Here is a 20,588-nt window from a genome sequence, read left to right on the forward strand (position 1 = left end):
CTCTCTCGACCGTTTGTACCCCCTACTACGAACCTTTTCAGTGCTAATAACACGAGCAGCAGCAGCAAACTAGACGTAGGGACATTCTGCCCGAACCAGTATAAACCTTGTATCTTTTAGCACACCATCTGAGCCTAACGCGCAACAAATATAAATTTACTAGTTGGTGCTTACTCGAAACACCGACACTTATCATGAGCTGTGTATATATAATAAAACCAATAATAAAGGCACCAATGAAACTGAGTATAAATAAACGGCGCTTCATAAATAAATCTCCTCCTGCTTCGTGAACTCTGATTATGATAGTAACAGTAATTCCTTGACTCACAAAGAATAGCCAACGAATCTAATAATCTATGATCTCACGGATGTAGCCTCGTGCAGAGCAGACGTTGCTCTGGGTCGCTTCGTTCTCTTATGCTATGATGTACTCATGGTGTCTAGTTCTTGCTTTTTACCCTTGCATTGCAGTTGCAGGTGAGGGAAGTTTCAGCTTGGGCGTGTACGTCCTTCTTTCTGCTGGATTCATCGCTGGTGACGGTGACGAGTTGCTGCTGTTGCTCCTCCTCCTCCATTGGATGTCAGTCAGTGGCCTAAGAGCGAGGAGCAGAGACGCCCAAGCAGCCGTGGAAAGCGACCTGTTAATTAATTATATATATAAAGAAATCATGAAAGCTCGCCCAGTAAAAAAGACGGCATCTATCGATATAATTGTAATATAGTAATAATTCCTTGACACACAAAGAATAGCCAACGAATAATCTATGCATGTATGATATGATCCACAGCATATTCTTGTCCTGCGTCGCTTCTCGTTCTTGCTTTTGGCCTTGCAGATGAGGAAGGTTCAGCTTCAGCGTGTGCGTGTCCTGCTGCTGGATTCATCGCTGGTGGCGAGTTGCTGCTGTTGCTCCTCCTCCACTGGATGTCAGTCAGTGGCCTAAGAGCGAGGAGCAGAGACGCCCAAGCAGCCGTGGAAAGCGACCTGTTAATTAATTATATATATAAATAAATCATCAAAGCTCGCCCAATAAAACTTCAAATAGGAGTATATATATATAATATGCTAATAATCCGGTCAGACTCTGCTTTTCTGTTGTCAACAGCCTGTATACATTTGATCCAATTCTAAACACACAATTCAACTCATGGTGTGGGAAGTGAGAACAGAGAGTCCATGCGTATATGAAAACTCTAGGGAAAAATGCTCGAAGGATAAAGCGAGCAGCAGAGAGGTAGAGATGCCCAGGCAGCCATGGAGAACACAAGAGCGATATATATATATATATATATATATATATATATATATATATATATATATATATATATATATATATATATATATATATATATATATGTCAAAGAATCGTCGAAATCCAATAAGATTTCAAAAATACATATATCTGCTGCTTCGGTCAAAATTAGCACATAGTAGTAAGCGTTGAGATTTGAAATGACAGGGCAAACATGTATATATGGCGGCGTGTCCACCAAACAAAAAATGGACAGTGGCAGACACGCAAACACAAGATTTATACATGCAACCATATAAGGGAAAAATTGGTGCGTACCTTCAAGACGAGAATCTAGATACGTATCTTCCACGGGGCCGCTGTCCAGTCGCTGCTGCAGAGCCGAAGGGAGCGATTTTATACCTGGGCATCCCCAAATTCTTGTGGTTCTGGCCCACTGGGCAAGGATGCCAGGCTTTTGCAACCCTGCAGATCGAGGTCTTCCAGTGCTGAGAGATCTATGATGCATAATGATTCTAGTGATAGCAACTCTGGGCAGTAGTAAATTCGCAGCTCTTTGAGTGCATCCAGCTGGCCTGATATGAACCGTAGTTTGGAGCAACAATAAATATGTATTTCCCTGAGGGACGAGGGAAGATTGACAACCTCTAACAACCCGTCACAGCTCTCTATTGTTAGAGATTCTAGAGATGATGGAAGGAGCTTATCCGGGTCCGCCGATGGTGACAGCTTCTCCTCAACAGGTGTGGATGCTGCCACGTCATGGGTACTACTAGCCTCTTGATTCAACTGTTGCCTGCCGTATAGGGACTCAAGCTTACAACATGCTTCAACACTTATCCTCTTGAGAGCAGGGGAGTTGAAGACCTCTACGAGACTTCCACACCGAAATATTTGCAGAGACTCAAGATGGGGCAAAAGTCGGCTCCTTCCTGATGTTGCCTGCTCAGGAGCATTTGCCGCTGCGTATCCAATTAGATTATCGCACTTGCTAATCCGTAGCCTCCGCAAGGAAATCAAGCTTTGGAATACTTTCTCCGGCCAGTACACAAGCTCATCGCAGCTAAAAATTGTCAGATCTTGCAGCTGCCCATAGCAAACCCACAGTGCTAGTGCACGTGGTTGGAAGAACAAACTGCAGCTGAATAGTTTCATATCTACCACAGACGACGGATGGTCCCATTCCTCCTTATCATCCAGCTTGACGCCCTTCAAATACAAACTGGACAATGACGTCATATATCTGATTCCTCCTAGAGAAATCTGTCGATTTGCTTCATGCAAAACCAGTTCTTTGACCTTTGGTGCCCTAGGCAGAGTTGTTAACTTTTGGAATTTCTTGATAACAAGAATCTCAAGCAAAGGGAACAGTGCATGTTCTTCTTCAATTTCAAAGGCAGACTCCCATCTCTCAAAGCTATTTAAATCTTCCAAATTGAGCTTCTTCAGTTCTGGAAATGCTGAGCGGGCCACTGTGTAATCTCCACCACCATACGGTTCTCTGAGCACCGATGCTTCTGGTAATGCTGCCAAATTTTTACAGCCTTCAATGTGCAATATCTCAAGCTGAGGAAATGCTACGGTGCCTCCATGTGTTGCCTCCCAAAATCTATCAAAAACCTGAAGATTAACTAGCTTAAGATCCTTAAGCTTTCCAAATGTGGAGGATGTACAGCTGCTACACAGGAATTGCAATTTTCCCAATCCTTCCAAATGAAGGACTTGTAGTTCTGCTAGCTGTTCCAATTCAGGAAGCTGATCCGCTTTACTACAATTAGATAACCGAAGCTCAACCATGTTTTTCAACATACCCATCCATGATGGGAAACTGGTGCCTTGGTAGGAATATATTTCGAGAGCCAGCAGTCCATCGTGAGCTTCAAGACTCTGTAGCACCTCATGACATTGTTGTTCATCCTCCTTACCACTTGTCCACTCTAGTGACAGTTGTCTCAGATCCTTCTTATTCTCAAGGTTGGCTGCTTTTGCATTTCTTCTCACTGTCACATTTTCGAGCTGCTTTAGCATTAATGAACCACCAATATTTAAATCCTTTAGCTCTCCAAGACTGCTACAATTCAAGCCACTTCCCACTACAAACCATGTAATTGTTCGAAGCGAGGTGATTCGTCCAAGCTTAGGAGGCATGCACTCCAGCTTCGTGCACCCATCTGTGTATAGATGACGAAGGCTACTCATGTGCTTCATTTGCTCAGGAAGTCTTTTGAGACTGCTGCAGTTAGAAAGTTTTAGTGTCTGGAGACTATATAGGATGCTTATATCATCTGGAAGTGCTTCGATGCCAGCATTATCTGAGAGATCAAGGTACCTAAGGTGGCATTGGTGCTTTGGTTTTATTGACAAATGAGCCTTTGGTCTTGGCATAGAAAGTACTCTGAGAGAACTAAATTTTGATAAATGATGCAGCAGATCTTCATGGTGATAAAATATATCAAACATCATTGTTTGTATAGGTGGAAACTTTTCCTTCGTAGTACCAAATAAAAAATTTAATCTCTTTTTGTCCATGCTTGTTTGAAATTGTATATGCCGAGCAGCACTAGGAACCATCTCACCACTTCGAACGAATTCAACAGTTATACAAACACACTCCTTCTCTGAAGCAGAAAGTGCAACTTCATGCATGAGGTCATGGATCTTCACAAAAGTTGTAGAACTATACCCAATCCTTCTTTGCTCCTCATACTGGAAGAATGACCTTGAAACCATCTCATTGACAATCCGTTTACCCATGGTCTCAGCAGGTACCTTGTTTTGATCTGAGATATAACCATTGGCCATCCATAGTTGGATAAGCTCTTCAACATCAATTTGATAATCCTTTGGATACATAGCACAAAAGGCAAAGCATTGCTTCATGTCAGTTGGCAAGTCATTATAGCTGAGCTTGAGTATAGGTAAAATCCCGGTCTCATCATCGCATATCCTGCTTCGATGTAATATGTCCTCCCATTCTTCCTTAGTGGTCTTGTTACACAATACAGACCCCAATGCTTTGGCTGCCAATGGAGATCCAACACATCTCTCTGCAATCGGGCCAACCAACTTAACTAGCTCCTCTGGCTTAGTCTTCTGCAAACCGAAAGCTCTTGTTTCAATAATTTCATGTATGAATTCTATGTCCAAAATTGCCACATCATGGTATTTATTTTTCCATGATGAGTTGTTAGCTACTGTACCCATGAATTCAGCTATTTCTTTATCACGAGTCGTCGTCAATATGGCACTACCGACACCGCCTTGGTTAAGACATGCCTTCAACTTTCCCCATTTGTCAACATCCTTATTCCATACGTCATCCAATACCAGAAGATACCTATTAGGAACATTTTTTCTGTTAGTACCTTTCTATGTGCATGGCCCTAAATCAAGCATAGAGCCTATGTTGCAATGGAAGTTGTTATATACTGTAGACTGCAGACCTCTAGAAAAAAAAATTAGATAGAGTTAATGCCATGTTTGGATGTGCGTGGGTTGGGGTGGCTATATAATGTTCTTGGTCAATAACTCAAGCTTCCATTTTGGAGCCATGCTGTACTTTTATGGGATTGCATTGTGGTAGAACACAGTAGTAAATATTTCTTACATGTGACTATGCCCAGAAAACATGACTGAGATAATTAGACCTGTCTACTTTATTTTACAACCCACGCACAAACTTATGTTATCTAAATATTACATAGGGGTACACAATACATGACATGACGTACTGAGTGTTCAGCAAGAATAAATAAAACATAAAAGCATGATAGAAGGTGAGAGTTGAGTTAGCAATAATAAGCTCTAGCAATAATACCTCTTTCCCCTAAGATGTTCCTGAAGCTTGTTGAGTGCCTTTTCAAGGGTTGTCTCTGACTCATTACATATCTCGTTGGCAAGATTACAGACATTGAAATCCTCTGAGACACATACCCACTTTAGTAGCTGGAACTGCTCTTGGACTCGAGGGTCATTGTAGATGAGTTGAGCGAGGGTGGTCTTGCCCAATCCTCCCATTCCAACGATGGGAAGAACTAAGAGATCACCACTGCTAGCTTGATGGCTGAGCAATACCTCAATAATTTTCTCCCTCTCCTTATCTCTAGATCTGCTAACAATATTTTCGGGGTCGACGATAATGGAATCTGTCTGACGCCACTCCTTCCATGCTGGTGCCTCGGGCTGAAGCTTGTCGAATCCAAAATCTTTCATTTCCTCCACAAGCGGCCTGTTCGCTGATTGGTTTCTGGGCTGATTTGAGCTGGCTGGTGCTGGTTTGTTGTGAGAGGAAAACACTGTTGGCTGGCTGGTTTGGGCTGGCTGAAACCAACAAGCGAACATGGTGAAGGACCTTGATGGCCTCAACAATGCTGCTAAGCTTGTTTCCCATCCTGCTACGGAATGCGACACGGTTGTGAGTAGGGAAGAGTTTTACTCCAGCCATGCCGAGCTTGGTGATGTGCCCATTCTTCTTGGCTCGACGGCGGAGTGCCTCGTACTCGAACTCGTCAAAGACGTCGTTCGCTTTGTACACCACCGTCTTGAGCGCCTCAAGCCATGCCTTTACTCCTCCTCGGCGAGACGCCTGCTTCTCGGCATCGGCCATGATGTCGAGGATGGCAGGCAGCTTGCGCTTGAGGATCTCGTGCTGCTTCGCCATGCCCTCCATCACGTTGTACTGGTCCAGTAGAGAGCTGGACACCTTCTTTAGCAAGGACACCAGCGGCCCAACCACCAGGCTGGCCGCTAGTTCAGCCATTGGAGCACTCAGATCTCCCGAGAACGCACGCTCAGAGCACGAAGGGGAACACAATTGGCTGAGCGGAGAAGGAATGGTAGTCTGGGAAGGCGCCCGGCCACTTTTGAGGAAAATAAAGGGGTTCCTTCATCTCGACATCCTAGCTTGGGGCCAAGTGGCCAAGTGGATGTACACAGCCACATAGACAAAAAGTACGGCCGGTAGATCTGGGTTTATACGGTAAGCATAGTCCACGGAAAATCGGAAAATCGTCCTTCCAGCTCGCAACAGCTCAGCACCGGAAATCTTTTTGGACCTGACGCAGTAACACGGAGTAGTAAATATTTAGCTCAGCCCGTCGGCAGGGTATCTTGATTTTTTTATTTTCGGGTGCAGGGCATCTTGATTGATTGTTGTCAGCAGGGCAATAATGGAGGGCCAGGGGGTCCTGTGCTCGTCCTGTGCGTGTGGTCGCGTCGACGTTGGCAATCATGGAGGGCCAGGGGGACAAGGTCACATGGCCGGCAGCCAGCCACCCTTGACTGACTGCTATCCACTGTCACTCCGCCAGCGATGCATGGCTTAGAGACTGTCGCTGCGGGCCTTAGATGCCATTTAAATTCCGAAGTTTTTTCACTCTCTTCGTCACATTAATTTTTAGCCGCTTGTATGGAGTATTAAATGTAGATAAAAAAATAACTGATTACACAGTTTAGTTGGAAATCATGAGATGAATCTTTTGAGCCTAGTTGGTCCACGATTGAACAATATTTACCAAATAAGACGAAAATGGTACTATTCATCAGGTTCAAAAAAAAAAAAAATTGCAAAGTGAACCAGGCCTGAGATGCTCCGTCACCCGAACAATCACCGCAGTGAGGAAACTAGAGCCTTATTTAGATTGCAAAATTTTGTAATCAGGACATTGTAGCATGTTTCGTTTTTATTTGACAAACTTTGTTCGATCATGGACTAACTAGGCTCAAAAGATTCGTCTCGTGATTTACAACCAAACTGTGCAATTAGTTATTTTTTTTACCTACATTTAATGCTCCATGCATGCGTCCAAAAATTGATGTGATGGAGAGAGAGTGAAAAAACTTGGAATTTAGAGGTGATCTAAACAAGGCCTAGCTCAATTATTCATCAAATTCTCGCTATGGCCTTGTTTAGATTGCAAATTTTTGCAATCTGGACACTGTAGCACGTTTCGTTTGTATTTGACAAACTTTGTTCGATCATGGACTAACTAGGATCAAAAGATTCGTCTCGTGATTTACAACTAAACTGTATAATTAGTTTTTTTTTACCTACATTTAATAATTTATACATGCATCTAAAAATTGATGTGATGAAGAAAGAGTGAAAAAACTTAGAATTTTAAGGCCATCTAAACAAGGCCTATGTGTGGTTCCCGAAACAACAATCTCTTCCTCCCCAAAACTCCTTTTCGATCGCGGTATCCTTGCTGTCCTCTTGTCCGTAGTTTTTCTTTAGACAAACGGCCCGTGGTTTCTGGCCGGTTTGGATTGGTCGGTGCTGGTTTATTATGAGAGGAAAATACGGTTGATTGGCTGATTTGGGCTGGCTGAAACCAACAAACGAACAGACTGAAAGTCAATTCAACCATTTTTCTTGTTTTGTTTTGCCAGCACCTCGCCTGTTTGGAACACAGAAATTTATTTCTATTTCTGTGTTTTTTCCATCCGTCAATTAGCTATCACGTTCAAGGTACCAGCTGCGGGGTTCTAACAAATCGATGACACCGGGATCCAACGATTCATCACATAAGTCACCCTTGTGGGAATGAAAACAGATCAGAGCGGAGCTGATAACGTCTATCTCACTTTCTAATCCACTTTTCTTGGTCGGATAAGAATTGGAGCGAATAATATACGCATATTGTTGATGCTGATTCGAGCCACACACAAGCAAGGGTTAGCACACCCAGACCTAGCACACAGTGTGAACGCACTAGAATAGCAAGGCTGACCGGCAAGACAGAACACCTTCCGGGAACACGTCGAGGTTCTTCTATGGTCGACAAGATCATCTAGAACACCAATGAATCTCGTTGAGAGACACGCTGAATAGTAGAGGTTGAAAAAAGCTCAAGGTAGAAAATTAGGGTAGCGTCCCACTAAGGGCATCGGTTCATCACATATCGGATCAATGCATCGCGCATGGCACATCACACCACAAGAGATCAATCAACCGATAAGATCTAGCAGTAGAAGCATCGAGCAATCGAACCACAGAGACTTGTAAGCTCCTCCCTCTCTCGCCAGTTTGTAACCCCCCTACTACAAACTCAGTGCTAGTAACACGAGCAGCCCAAAACTGGACGTAGGGACATTCGGCCCGAACCAGTATAATTCTTGTATCCTCTTAGCACACCATCCGGGTCAGACGCGCAATATACAAATTTACTTGTTGGTGTTTACTCGAAACACCGACAGTAGCAGATTAGCTTTTGTCGATTGTGTGTTGGATTACCTCAATCGGTCGTGATCCTTTGGTATATATAGAGGGAGTGGCTTACGTAATAGGAAACCCTTTCCAAATGAAAATTTACAAGTCCCCACGACATTGGACTGAAAATTTACAAGTCCCCACGACATTGGACGAGTTCACATCGAATCTTACTTCTTATCTTACTATTGCTAATTACAGGCCCCAACAGAGGCACCATGTTAATTCTTACCAGACACACTAAGAAAAAAGATAAATCCTATAAGTTCTCATAATAATCAGAAACAACTGACATTTGATTTGGTAGACTCTAACTATCATCACCGATAATAGCCATTGAATCTATTGTAATTTATTAAAAAATTACCCACCACTGCCATTATGAAAAATACATAAAGTAACCCCTTATTTTGCATGTAAATTACCCAACTCTGCCATTACAAAAGATAATTTCAAAATAGCCCCCTATATATTTGTATATAAATTATCCACATCTGTCATTATGAAAATAATTCAAAATAACTACCTAAATTTGCATCTAAATTACCCATCTTGGTCATATAAAATATAATCTAAAATAACCCCTAGCGTTGCATTCAAATTAATCGGCTTGGTCACTGTGAATGATAATTTAAAATAGTCCTCTAATTTTGTACTGGTCCAGGAGGTAATTGGACTGTCCTTCAGCAGGGACACCAGCGGCCCAACCAGTAGGCTGGCCACTAGTTCAGCCATTGGAGCGAGCACTCAGCGCTCAGCAGAGTTGTTGAGAACACACAATGGTAGAGTGTGGACAAGCTGAGAGGTCTCTTTGGTAACTCGTCCTCCTATGTACTTAAGCATGAGAATCCTCCTTTTGACGATTCCCTCTCGAAAAGAACGTGTACCTAACCACTCGGAATTATTGCTTCCAAATGGTTTGGTAGCACACCGCTCTCTCGTGCTCGTCCTGTGCCTGTGGTCGCGTCGACGTCGGCAATAATGGATGGACAGGGCCAGGGCCAGGGGGAAAGGGTTCCGTTCGCTTAAAGGAATCTAGATAAATTTAAAGAAATTTATGAAAGAAAAATACTATTTTAGATGAAAAAAGAAGCGAATGAAACTAGATTTAAGGACACGCAAACGTGACAAAGGTCACATGGCCGGGAGCCAGCCACCCTTACTGCTATCCACTGTCACTCCGCCAGCGATGCACGGCTAAGGGACTGTCGCAGTGCCGCTGCGGACTGAGCTGCTCCATCACACGAACAATCACTGCAGTGAGCAAACTAGCTCAATTATTCATCAAATTCTCGCTATGTGTGGTCAATCTCTTCCTCCCCAAAACTCCTTTTCGATCGCGGTATCCTTGCTGTACTCTTGTCCATAGTTTTTCTTTAGACAAAGTCGATTCAACCATTTTCTTGTTTTGTTTTGCCAGCACCTGGTGGAACACAGAAATTTATTTGTATTTGTGTGTTTTTTCCATCCGTCAATTAGCTATCATGTTCAAGGTACCAGCTGCTGGGTTCTAATAAATCGATGACACCGGGATCCAACGATTCATCACATAAGTCACCCTGGTGGGAATGAAAACAGATCAGAGCAGGGAATGAAAACAGATCAGAGCGGAGCTGATAACGTCTATCTCACTTTCTAATCCACTTTTCTTGGTTGGATAAGAATTGGAGCGAATAATATACGCATATTGTTGATGCTGATTCGAGCCACACACAAGCAAGGGTTAGCACACCCAAGGCCATACACAACCTAGCACGCAGTGTGAACGCACTAGAATAGCAAGGCTGACCGGCAAGTCAAAACACCTTCCGGGAACACGTCGAGGTTGTTCTATGTTCGACAAGACCATCTAGAACACCAATGAATCTCGTTGAGAGACACGCTGAATAGCAGGGGTTGAAAAATCTCAAGGTAGAAAAATAGGGTAGCTGTCAGATATCTATACCTGGGTATCCGAGCCAAAGGATTAATGAACGTCACGACGGCTCATCTGATGGTTAAGGACGCAACTGCGACCTCGTCCGACCCCGAGGACTAGGTTTCCTTCTCGTCCGACCCCCAGGGGGCATGCCACGCCTCGTCCGACTACGAGGACGAGGTTTCCAACTCGTCCGACCCCCAGGGGCCGGGCCACGCCTCGACCGACTCTGAGGACGAGGTTTCCGCCTAGTCCGACCCCCAGGGGCCGGTGCCATGCCTCGTCCGACTTCGGGGATGAGGTTTCCGCCTCGTCCAACCCCATGGCGTGGGCTCCGACTCGTCCGGTCCCACGGGGAGGGCTCCACCTCGTCCGACCCCCGAGGGCCAGATTCCGTCTCGCTCGTCCCCCAGGGCAGGATTTTCGCCTCGTTCGTTCCCTGAGTGTCGGATTTGCTACCGGACAAAAGCGGTGGCCCCAGGGTGGGACCTGAACCGCTTCAACCACTACGGCATGGAGACGCACGCCCGGGAACACGTCTCGGGCGTGTCCTGATGTGACTGGCGGTCCCATCAGTCCATGCTGGGAGACTCACGTCGCCCATCGCGTCAACAGGCCGGCACTGTGCTGCCAACTCCCTGCTTGACCACCATCTAACGTCAGTCAACCAGCGTCAGTTGACTGGCACTGTACCGCCAGCCCTCCGCATGGCCTCTATCAGGGGACCCTTTGACCATTTCGTCCGCTCAGATGGGATGGAAGACAAGAACGACGCACAACGCCCGCACATATGCTGCAGCGGCCAACAGGACCCCGGTACGACGCCGCTGCCACCACGATCTACAAGGTCAGCGGGACCCACGCGAAGAGGAGGATGGCACACCTCTAGGAGCCTTATTTCTCTTTCCTTTTTTCCCTCTTCTCTTTCGTTGTAACCCCTGCTTTCCCTTGGCCTATAAAAGAGAAAGCAGGGCGTCCCACTAAGGGCATCGGTTCATCACATATCGGATCACTGCATCGCGCATGGCACATCACACCATAGGAGATCAATCGACCGATAAGATCTAGCAGTAGAAGCACCGAGCAATCGAACCACAGAGACTTGGGAGCTCCTCCCTCTCTCGCCAATTTGTAACCCTCTACTACAAACTCAGTGCTAGTAACACGAGCAGCCCAAAACTAGACGTAGGGACATTCGACCCGAACCAATATAATCCTTGTGTCCTCTTAGCACACCATCTAGGTCAGACGCGCAATATACAAATTTACTCATTGGTGTTTACTCGAAACACCGACAATTGGCGCGCTAGGTAGGGGCCTTTTGCGCATCACGACATCAACACCAAGCCTCGGATGGCTAATCGCAATGACAGCTGGGTCCCGGGCGCGCGCTTCGGGGACCTAAACTTCATCACCACGGCGAAAGGGGAGGTGGCGCGGGCTCCTGCCGCCGTCCAGCCTCTCCACTCCACCGGTCTCATCGCAATCGCCGAGGTGCCGGAGGAGCTGCAGCTGCACGCACTGGAGATCCGCACCGCCGGAGGCGACCAGCTCCTCAACTTTGACTATGGGAGGCTAGAGCGCCTTCCTGGGATCCCGACCGTCCCGAGAGGGCTTGCGCCACCTCACTTTTTTGCTCACCAACATCATGACGCGGCTTGCCAGAGGAGAGCCGCTCTCTCCAGAATACCTTGTCTGAAGCGCCCCGACCACGCTCCCATATGGGCCGCACACCGCGGTTCCGGTGCATGAGCGCCTCGGCCCCCACTGTGACAAACCCGACACCCTCAACGCCCACAGGCGTGACGCGCCCTTAGAATAACCTGATGAGGACGTGTCGATCCACTAGGCATAGCAAGGCAGCAGGCCACGCGTCGCGGTTCCAGTGCATGAACATCTTGGCCTCCACCATGACACACGTGACATCCTCAATGCCCGTAGGCGTACCTATGGTGAGGCAAAGGAGGGGGCGAGCCGCGGCTACCACCCACGTCGTGGCGGACGCTACGACAGCGACGAGGACCGAAGCCCGAGCCCTAACTTACTGAGACCTCCGGCCTTTGGCCAATGCATCCTCAAAGGCAAGGCGAAGCGGGACGAGGACGCCGGCAAAGGCGCCTCCAACCGTCCCATCAAGAAGAAGAACAAACAACGACGCAAGGGCTTGCTCGTGGCCAACGCCAACCGCAAGGGGGGCCGAAAGCCCACGGAAGGTACCTCAAACCACTTTGAGAAGCTGCTTGAAAGGCCATTCCCGAACCATGCTTTCCCCGTCAAGCACCTGTACAAAGACTGTGTCCTTTTGAAGCGGTTCTTGTCCGGGGGCTCCAACAGGGAAGAGCACATGAAAGAGACTAGCTAGATGAAGCGCGCAATGTCGTCCTCCTCCGCTCGGCCAAGTACCAGCAAGCATTGCGCCGGTACCATGGCCGTCGAGTGCGAGATCGGGTCTTCAACATCGGGGACCTACCACTCCACTTCGTCCAGAACAACAAGAACAGTCACAAGTTCTCTCCACCATAGGAGGGACCGCACGTTGTTGCGAGGGTGCTCCGACCAGGCACCTACTAGCACAATGCCACCGATGGCAAAGTTTTTGTCAATGCCTGTAGCATCGAGCAGCTACGTCACTTTCTACCCTTAATATACACATACTTTCTCTTATCAGTTTCGTTATCAATGCCCCGGTCTTTAGGTGACACTCGACCCCAGCAACGGTGGGGGATCGAGCCTCACTCGGGGACTAATAAGAGCATATCTATCCGGTAGACAGTCTCTACATCTGACCCTTTCTCACGATTAAGACCCAAAAGCAAAGTTTGCGGAAATAAACCCTGAGTAAAACTGGTCGGACTGCGAGAAACATACGCCGCAGTGGCTACGACTCCTTTGCTCGCCAGCATAATCAGAGTTTCTTTTCCGCACTCAGGGCCTTTTGGCCTCAGCCATGGAAAGGGTCGGTACGTGTTTAAGAGTTTATATGCCTAGCAAACATTCTCTATGCCCGACCCCCTTTCACATTAATACCTAGGAGCTAGGTTTGCGGGAACAAGCTCTGTGTATAACTGGTCAGACTACGGGAAACCTACGCCCCAGCGGGTACGGCGTCTTTGCTCACCAGCGTGATCAGAATTGGCGCACCCGCACCCCGAGCTTTTATGACCTTAACGATGTAAAGGGTCGAAATGCACTAACCTTTTTATACAAAAAGGGGAGAAGAGCTAAAAAAGTTGTTTGATATAACGAAATTTAAGAGCTTGTCCATTTATTACAAGATCTCTACCTAGCTTATCTGCATAACTAAAATCTTGCACGGGATGTTCTCATCCTTTATCTCCGCAGGAAAGTCTTGTCTCAGCAGGTAACACAAGTCGATCAGACGGCTGGGCCACTGTACGAAAATAGGTAGGGAGCAACTAGATGCCCCGCGTGGATTATGCTGACCCCATCAAGAATGACGGACCCAGATCCTGCTCGATCATGTCTGGTAAGGGCTCCCCGAACCCATCACTCTTACCATCAAGTTAAATCCTATACCCAGGTCAATGGAACGGCTCCAGGCCGCTGCCGAGAGACAAGCGCATGCCTACCCAAATCTTCCCCGCCAAAGAACCGTCGAGCAATGGTTCACCTTCAAAAGCTATGGGCCACCGTAGGTAAGTAGGATACGGAGCTGAAAATGCTCCTACTGCCCATTAACGCCTAGGAGTTCGAAGGCTGGCCCACCAGTGGGTTCATGGCCGCTCTAGGGCACCATAGAGTGAGGAGAGGTTAAGGATGGGCCTGCTAGCGGCCAATACCTGAGGCGTGCGAAGCACCACGGGCATCCTGTTCCTCATTTCGAGTCTTAGATGATGCAAGGTCCATGGTTTTTCCCTGAAGAAAGGCATCGAGCCCTCGGACCGGTCGAACGGATCCGAGAACTATATGGACCGGCCACCAAGAATCTAGAGTCAGTCACCAGCTGATCTCGAACCGGCCCCCCGCAAAGAGGATGCCAGGGCTCCACTCAAACAAGCCCGTTAACAACTCATCGAGCACCGTGCTCCATCCAGCGAGGAAAGCACGGCACGGCTCAGCCCCTCCATTCTAGCAAATGGACGCATGAGGGATGACGATCACAAGACAAACTGACCCCCGACTGGACCCCTGCTATGCGCGGAGGCTCGGGGGCTCAGCATCGCAAAGAGACCGAACACGCGGTCGTAGACAAACAACGAGTCGCCCCCGGTTACGGAAACCATGGACGGAGTGATGCAAGAAACCAGGCAACCAACCCCGACTGGCCCTTAGTGGCTTAGGGGCTCGAGCCGCCCGACCCTAAAATAGGGAGACTGGGGTTGCGCGCCACACTGAAATCCTACAGCATTGCATCCCCACTGAGTAGGGGAAGGACTTGCTGGAAGACATCCATGGAGGGGTCTATGGGCATCATGCCGCACCTAGAACCTTGGACGAAAACACATTCCGGCAAAGTTTCTACTGGCCAACCGCGGTGGCTCACGTCGAGCAGGTCGTACGCACCTATAAAGGATGCCAGTACTACGCTCAGCAAACTCACCTGTCGGCCAAAGCGCTCCAGACGATCCTCATCACGTGGTCATTCGCGGTCTGGGGCCTCGACCTGGTAGGGCGCCCGAGGGCTTCACGCACTTACTTGTCGCCGTGGACAAGTTCGCAAAGTGGATAGAGGCTTGGCCGATCACCGTGATCAAATCCGAGCAGGTCGTGTTGTTCTTCACGGACATCACCCACCGATTCAAAGTCCCAAACTCCATCATAACCGACAACGGCACATAGTTCACAGGGAAGAAATTCCTCCGGTTCTGCGATGATCACCACATCCGCGTTGATTGGGCTGCCGTAGCGCACCCCTGCACAAACGGGCAGGTCAAGCGTGCAAATGGCATGGTCCTCCAAGGCCTCAAGCCTAGGATCTTCAACCGGCTCAACAAAGTTGGCGGACGGTGGGTCGTGGAGCTCCCCTCGGTAATCTGGAGCCTAAGGACATCCACCAGCCGACCAACCGGTTACACGGCATTTTTCATGGTCTACGGCTCTGAAGTCATCTTCCTGACTAACCTCGACTACGAAGCACCGAGGGTTAAGGACTACAACGAGCAGGGAAATGAAGCATCTTGTCACACCCAATTTTAAGGATAAAATTGAATGCACAAAACTCGTGTGTGCCCAGGAATCAATCACACACACAAGCTGACAAATTACAAATAGTATCATCATGGTGTCTCATACATCAGAGTTATAATAAAACTTAGTCTTATACATCACAGCGGAATAATAAAAAGATAATAAACTCTCGTGGCCGTCATCACAGGGAAGGTCAACTGGTTGACCACAAGCCTAATAATCCTCCGGGAAATCCTCATACCCGTTGTCATCTGTTACCCATCCGGGATTTTTATCCAAGTAAAGAAAATAAACAAGTGTAAGTACATTCCGTACTTAGCAAGCTAACATGGGGTTATGAAGCTCAAAAAAGATAGACTCTGGTTTACTGCAGTTAGCATTTTTAATAGGTCAAACTTTTATTCTCAAGTATTATCAAGTTATGCTTAAGCTCTCATTTAAACCCATAAGAACATATATCAAGGTCAGGTTTACCATATTTCATCATAGAACAACTTAATTGATCATCATCAAGTATCCAGTTATTCTGTGAGTTTTCTGGGCCGCTCGTAACCGCGAGCACGGCTGTTATAACAGTTTGTTACCCTCTGCAGAGGTGGTGCACATTCACCGTGAGTCGTGATCCCCATATGCCCGGGTTAATTACTCCCATGTCACTACCAAGGTGAGCGGGCAGGGTACACTATGAAGCCATTTCATAGGTTTCCCTAACAAGTTAGGGCCGCTAGGTTTCCTTGGCAGGCAGATGTAGGGACCCCCCTTTCCTATGGCACAAATCCATCGCGGCTATACTCATAGGAACAGAGGCAGCCCTATACCCAAAGTGGCAAGCCCCATTTGCGCCAAAAAGGTAACCTCTAACCAGCTAGGAAAGGTCCTATTACTGAGCTAAAGTCAGAGCCATATGACTCTCCCGGTTGCACTGTTAGTCCCAGCTTTTGCCGACAGATAAGTCCTTATGGAGGGCCGGGAGCAATATGAACAAAGGTCATTTGCACTTTCGCCCTATGGAACAGTTGTTATAAATCATGTTACTCACTTTGTTCCATAGTATCGTTCATCAACATGTATGTCAAGTTCAGTTAGAGCACTAGCAATCTACCCATATGCATTTAACCCATAGGAGACAAGGAACAGGATAACAATCACTAGGATGTCCTTACGGGTATCAAAATTAGACACATGCAAATGAGTAATTGATTAAAGTGAAATAGGACATCAAGGAAGGCCCATGTTATACTTGCCTTGGTTCACAAACTCGTGCTGGTCCTGCTGGTCGTCGAAGAGTTCTTGGTCTCCAACGTTTTCCTCACCGTCTGAACGCGACCAACACGGCAACATACAACATTCCAAAAGCATTCATGCAAAGCAAACATTCCTATCATTAGAACAGTACACCAATAGTATTGAAATCAAGATAAAATGTTTGTAAAACGAATCTACGTTTCGCTACGATCACGTCAACGCGAAGTTCACGAAAAAAGGAGCTAAAATGCGAAAGTTATGATTTAAACGGGTTTTCCTATAGCCATATATTTAATTAAATCTAATCATGAAATTAAAAAGTTCCAAACTTGACTAACAGTAGCTCCAACATGTAGCTTATGAAATTACGAAGCTAACGCGATTTGAATGGATCAATTCGGAGTTAAAACGACAATTTTATAAGCGATATAGTTCGAATGGCATTTCTGTAAATACTGAAAGCGTACTTTTGACCTAAGCCGTGGAGTTTACGCTTTCTAATCGAGATTGCGCATTCGGGGAAATACGTTTTGGACTGCGGGTTAGGACTTAGAAAAGTCCAGGGGCTCTTATGCAAAATCACCCGCGAAGGGGTATCTTTCACTGGTGGCCGTTGATCTCGCGATGGACGGTTTGGATTAGACGTGGGGGGGGAGAGAGAAGGTTTGGCGGCCGGAACAGTGGCTCCGGCGAGGCTCAGCCATGGCCGGCGGCAAAGAACACGCCGGCGAGCTCGGTTAGGGGGGCTAGGGTTCGCCAAACAGGAAACCGAGTGAACCGGGAGACGCGGGGGGAGAAGGGGGTCGCGGCCATGCCGTTTCGGTGGCCGGAAACGGGGGCTAGCGCGGTGGCCGGCATGGCCGGCGACCATGGCCCGCGGAGCTCACGGCCAAGGCTCGGGAAGCCAACAAAAACGAGAAAAAGAGCTACCAGGAGATAGAGGGGAGGACGGCGAAGCTCACCAAGGTTGAAAAGGAGTCGGAGGCAGCTCAGAGGAGGCTGTCCGCGCGGAGGGGCGGTCAACGGAGCTTGGAGATCCCGGGGCAACGGCTGCGGCCTTCTTCGGTGCTCGGCAAACGCGAAAATGAGAGCGGGGGCAGCAGGGAGGGGCGGTGACGGCTCGGGGCCGATTTAAAGCAGCCGAGGCGCGATGGGGGGCACGCTCCCACGACGCGGAGTGGGGCGGCGGTTGCGGCCTCACGACTGGACCGACGCGGAGTGAGCGGGAGGTTGGGGGCGGCGCCGACAGGTGGGGCCAGGCGTCAGCGGCAGGGCGCGGGCGGTTGCCTGGTGCGGGCGCAAGCGCGGCTGCTGGGCTGGCGACGCCGAGGCGCGCGGCTGGGCTGCGGTGCCGGGCTGGGCGCGGCTGCTGGGCCGAGCAGCTGGCGGGCCGAGCGGGGAAGAGGGAGAGGAGAGTGAGCGGGCCACGCGGGAAAAAGGGCCTGCAGGCCGAAACCGAGGATGGGAGTGGAGAGAAGAAATTTCCTTTTTTCTTTTTATAAATAAATTTTTCAAATCTCATTTTCAAGGTAAATTTGAATTCAATTCAAATTTTAGTCAAAGTTAATCACTACAAAAACAATGTACAGCAGCATGAATGCCTCAACTTGTATCTATTCCTTATTATTTATTTTAATTTCACCAAAAATATTATTTTTCCTATATTTGAGTGCTCACTTAATAACATAATAAGTCAAATTTACTTATTTAAAAGAATGAAAAATTTGGGTGCTACACATCTTTGGAAGACGCCATGGACCTGCTTGACGAAGCACGTGATGTTGCTCTGCTCCGTTCGGCACAATACCAGCAGGCGCTGCGATGGTACCATAGCCGACGCGTGCGGGGTCGCTCCTTCGGTGTAGGTGATTTAGTCCTTCGCCGCATCCAGAGCAACAAAAACTGCCACAAGCTTTCGGCACCGTGGGAAGGACCGTACATCATCACAGAAGTACTCTGACCCGGCACCTACAAGCTCAAGACTGATGACGGCAAAGCCATCGCCAACACCTGGAACATCGAACAGCTACGTCTCTTTTACCCCTAGCTTTTCTGTTTCGAAGCTTTCAATATGCTTATCAAACTAAGCAATGTTTCTACAAAAAACCAAAAAATGTTACCTCCTATCGGATTCGCTTATGATCTAATCGGTCTTCAGTAAACACCCGCCCCGGCAACTACTTGGGGTCAGGTTTAGTCGGGGGCTAATAGGAGTACATTTACTCAGGAACATTTTCCCCATCCGACCCTCCTTTTTTATGATGAGACCTAGAAATAAGAGTTGCTGAAACTAACGACGAGTAAAATTGGTTGGAATGCAAAAAGCCTACGCCCCGACGGCTACGGCATCGCTTGCTCACCAGCGTGATCATTACTTAGTCAATCGCAACTTAAGTTTCTAATGCCTTAACATAAAACAACGGTCGGATCGCAACAAACTTTATATGTATATAGAGAGAGAGGCCAAACAATGTTTCCGGCCATCATAAAAGTCTTTACAAAAGACTGATGCCTGACTCAGCTATCTAACTAAACACTCTTGGGTAGGATTTCTTCTTTGACCTTCTCTGCCAAGTCCTTCACCGGGCAAGCCGCTTCCTTCTCAATTTTGTCTAGCTCAGTGTCAGTGTAGCCAGGCGCGAAGCCCTCACTGATCATCGGCAGGTCAATGTCGATGTAGTGGGAGTGGGCGATGGCGATCGTGTGATGGACGCCGGTGTACAGGGCCTCCCTTGCGAGCGCGCGCACCCGATCCATGATCTGGGTAACCCGGACTACGAGCGAGCTTGTCTCCACGGTCGGGGCGACCTTGAGGTCATCGAAGACCAACCCGACAGAAAGCACGCAAGGCGTCATGGTCGTCGCTCTCTGACTAGAGTAGACCCCGCACCTCAGAGAGTTGCCTTTGTAGGGATGCCCAAGCCAAACACCAAAGAGCATCAGAAAATCGACTGCAAACATCAAGTAAACAGGTAACCAGAGCCTCACCTTTCACTTGCTCCTCGAGGACCGTCTTCTCCCTCTAGAACTCACCAACATCCCCGGCCAACGTGGTGGCCAGGCCCTTGGCTTCTTCCTTTGACTTCTGCTTGTTTTCGAGCACGCACCGAGCAAGGTCGAGGGCCGGGCGGAGTCGTCCAAGCTCCGCGGCATCTTCCCTGGCCTTGGTGACCACAACCTTGAGCTTGTCCTCGGCCTCGTCAGCGTGTTGATGGGCTTCTCGTTCTTTGGTCTAGAGGCTCGCCACTTCCTCCTGTAGCCACGATACTTTGGCAGCAAGCCCCCAGACCTCCCTCTTGTAATGGAGGAATAGGGACTTCTCTCGGCTACACATCGCAAGGGATTGTGAAAAATCAGGTTAGAATTATATAAACATCGCTTGAAAATAGAAAATGTGAAGACACGACAAACCTAGCCGGCCGGGGCGATGTCATCCTTCAACACCCCCATTGCGCCGGTCAGAGAGTGGACTATAGACTCAAGTCCCGAACGCACGCTCGTCTAGTCCTTCTCCTCCGCCGGGTCATCAAGGGTGAACACCGATTCGCTCGGGTCCAGCCGCCTGGCCCAGTGGAGCTGGTTTCCTCCCCACGCGAGTGGATTGTCGCCTGGCTAGACTAGGGACTGGGAGCTTCTAGCCCCAACCAAGGGGTTGGCCATGGCAACCGTCGGGGTCGGGCCGATGGGGGCCAATGGTACCCCCTTCGTCACCGGTGCTCCGACGGGAGTGGACCCTCCGATGGCAGAGGAGGCTCATAGCTCGAGCTTCGAAGTCTGAGCCATCACTGCGTCTGTAGGGGACACCTCGGTC

At 48.2% G+C, this 20,588-nt stretch overlaps 1 protein-coding gene across 1 annotated transcript; it reads right to left on the minus strand.

The window, feature by feature from the left end:
• Positions 1–220: 220 nt before the first annotated feature.
• On the minus strand, positions 221–6,176 carry LOC136484199 (putative disease resistance protein RGA4). The gene is made up of 4 exons (XM_066481421.1): positions 5,596–6,176; positions 5,074–5,471; positions 1,575–4,593; positions 221–988 (listed from the first exon to the last, which is right to left on the minus strand). Exons 1-3 carry the CDS (start codon positions 6,013–6,015, stop codon positions 1,653–1,655), a joined length of 3,759 nt encoding a protein of 1,252 aa, XP_066337518.1. The 5' UTR covers positions 6,016–6,176; the 3' UTR covers positions 221–988; positions 1,575–1,652.
• Between the last annotated feature and the right edge of the window lie 14,412 nt (positions 6,177–20,588).

Source organism: Miscanthus floridulus, chromosome 9 (assembly GCF_019320115.1).
Source record: "Miscanthus floridulus cultivar M001 chromosome 9, ASM1932011v1, whole genome shotgun sequence".
NCBI classification, from domain to species: domain Eukaryota; kingdom Viridiplantae; phylum Streptophyta; class Magnoliopsida; order Poales; family Poaceae; genus Miscanthus; species Miscanthus floridulus.

Bases quoted from the DNA above. Each gene is read 5' to 3' on its own strand.
- LOC136484199 (XM_066481421.1), bottom strand. From the start codon at position 6,015: ATGGCTGAACTAGCGGCCAGCCTGGTGGTTGGGCCGCTGGTGTCCTTG. The intron at 5,472-5,595 runs GTTCGCTTGTTG...CCGCTTGTGGAG, and splicing joins CCATCAAGGTCCTTCACCAT to GAAATGAAAGATTTTGGATT. The intron at 4,594-5,073 runs GTATTATTGCTA...TGTTCCTAATAG, and splicing joins GAACATCTTAGGGGAAAGAG to GTATCTTCTGGTATTGGATG.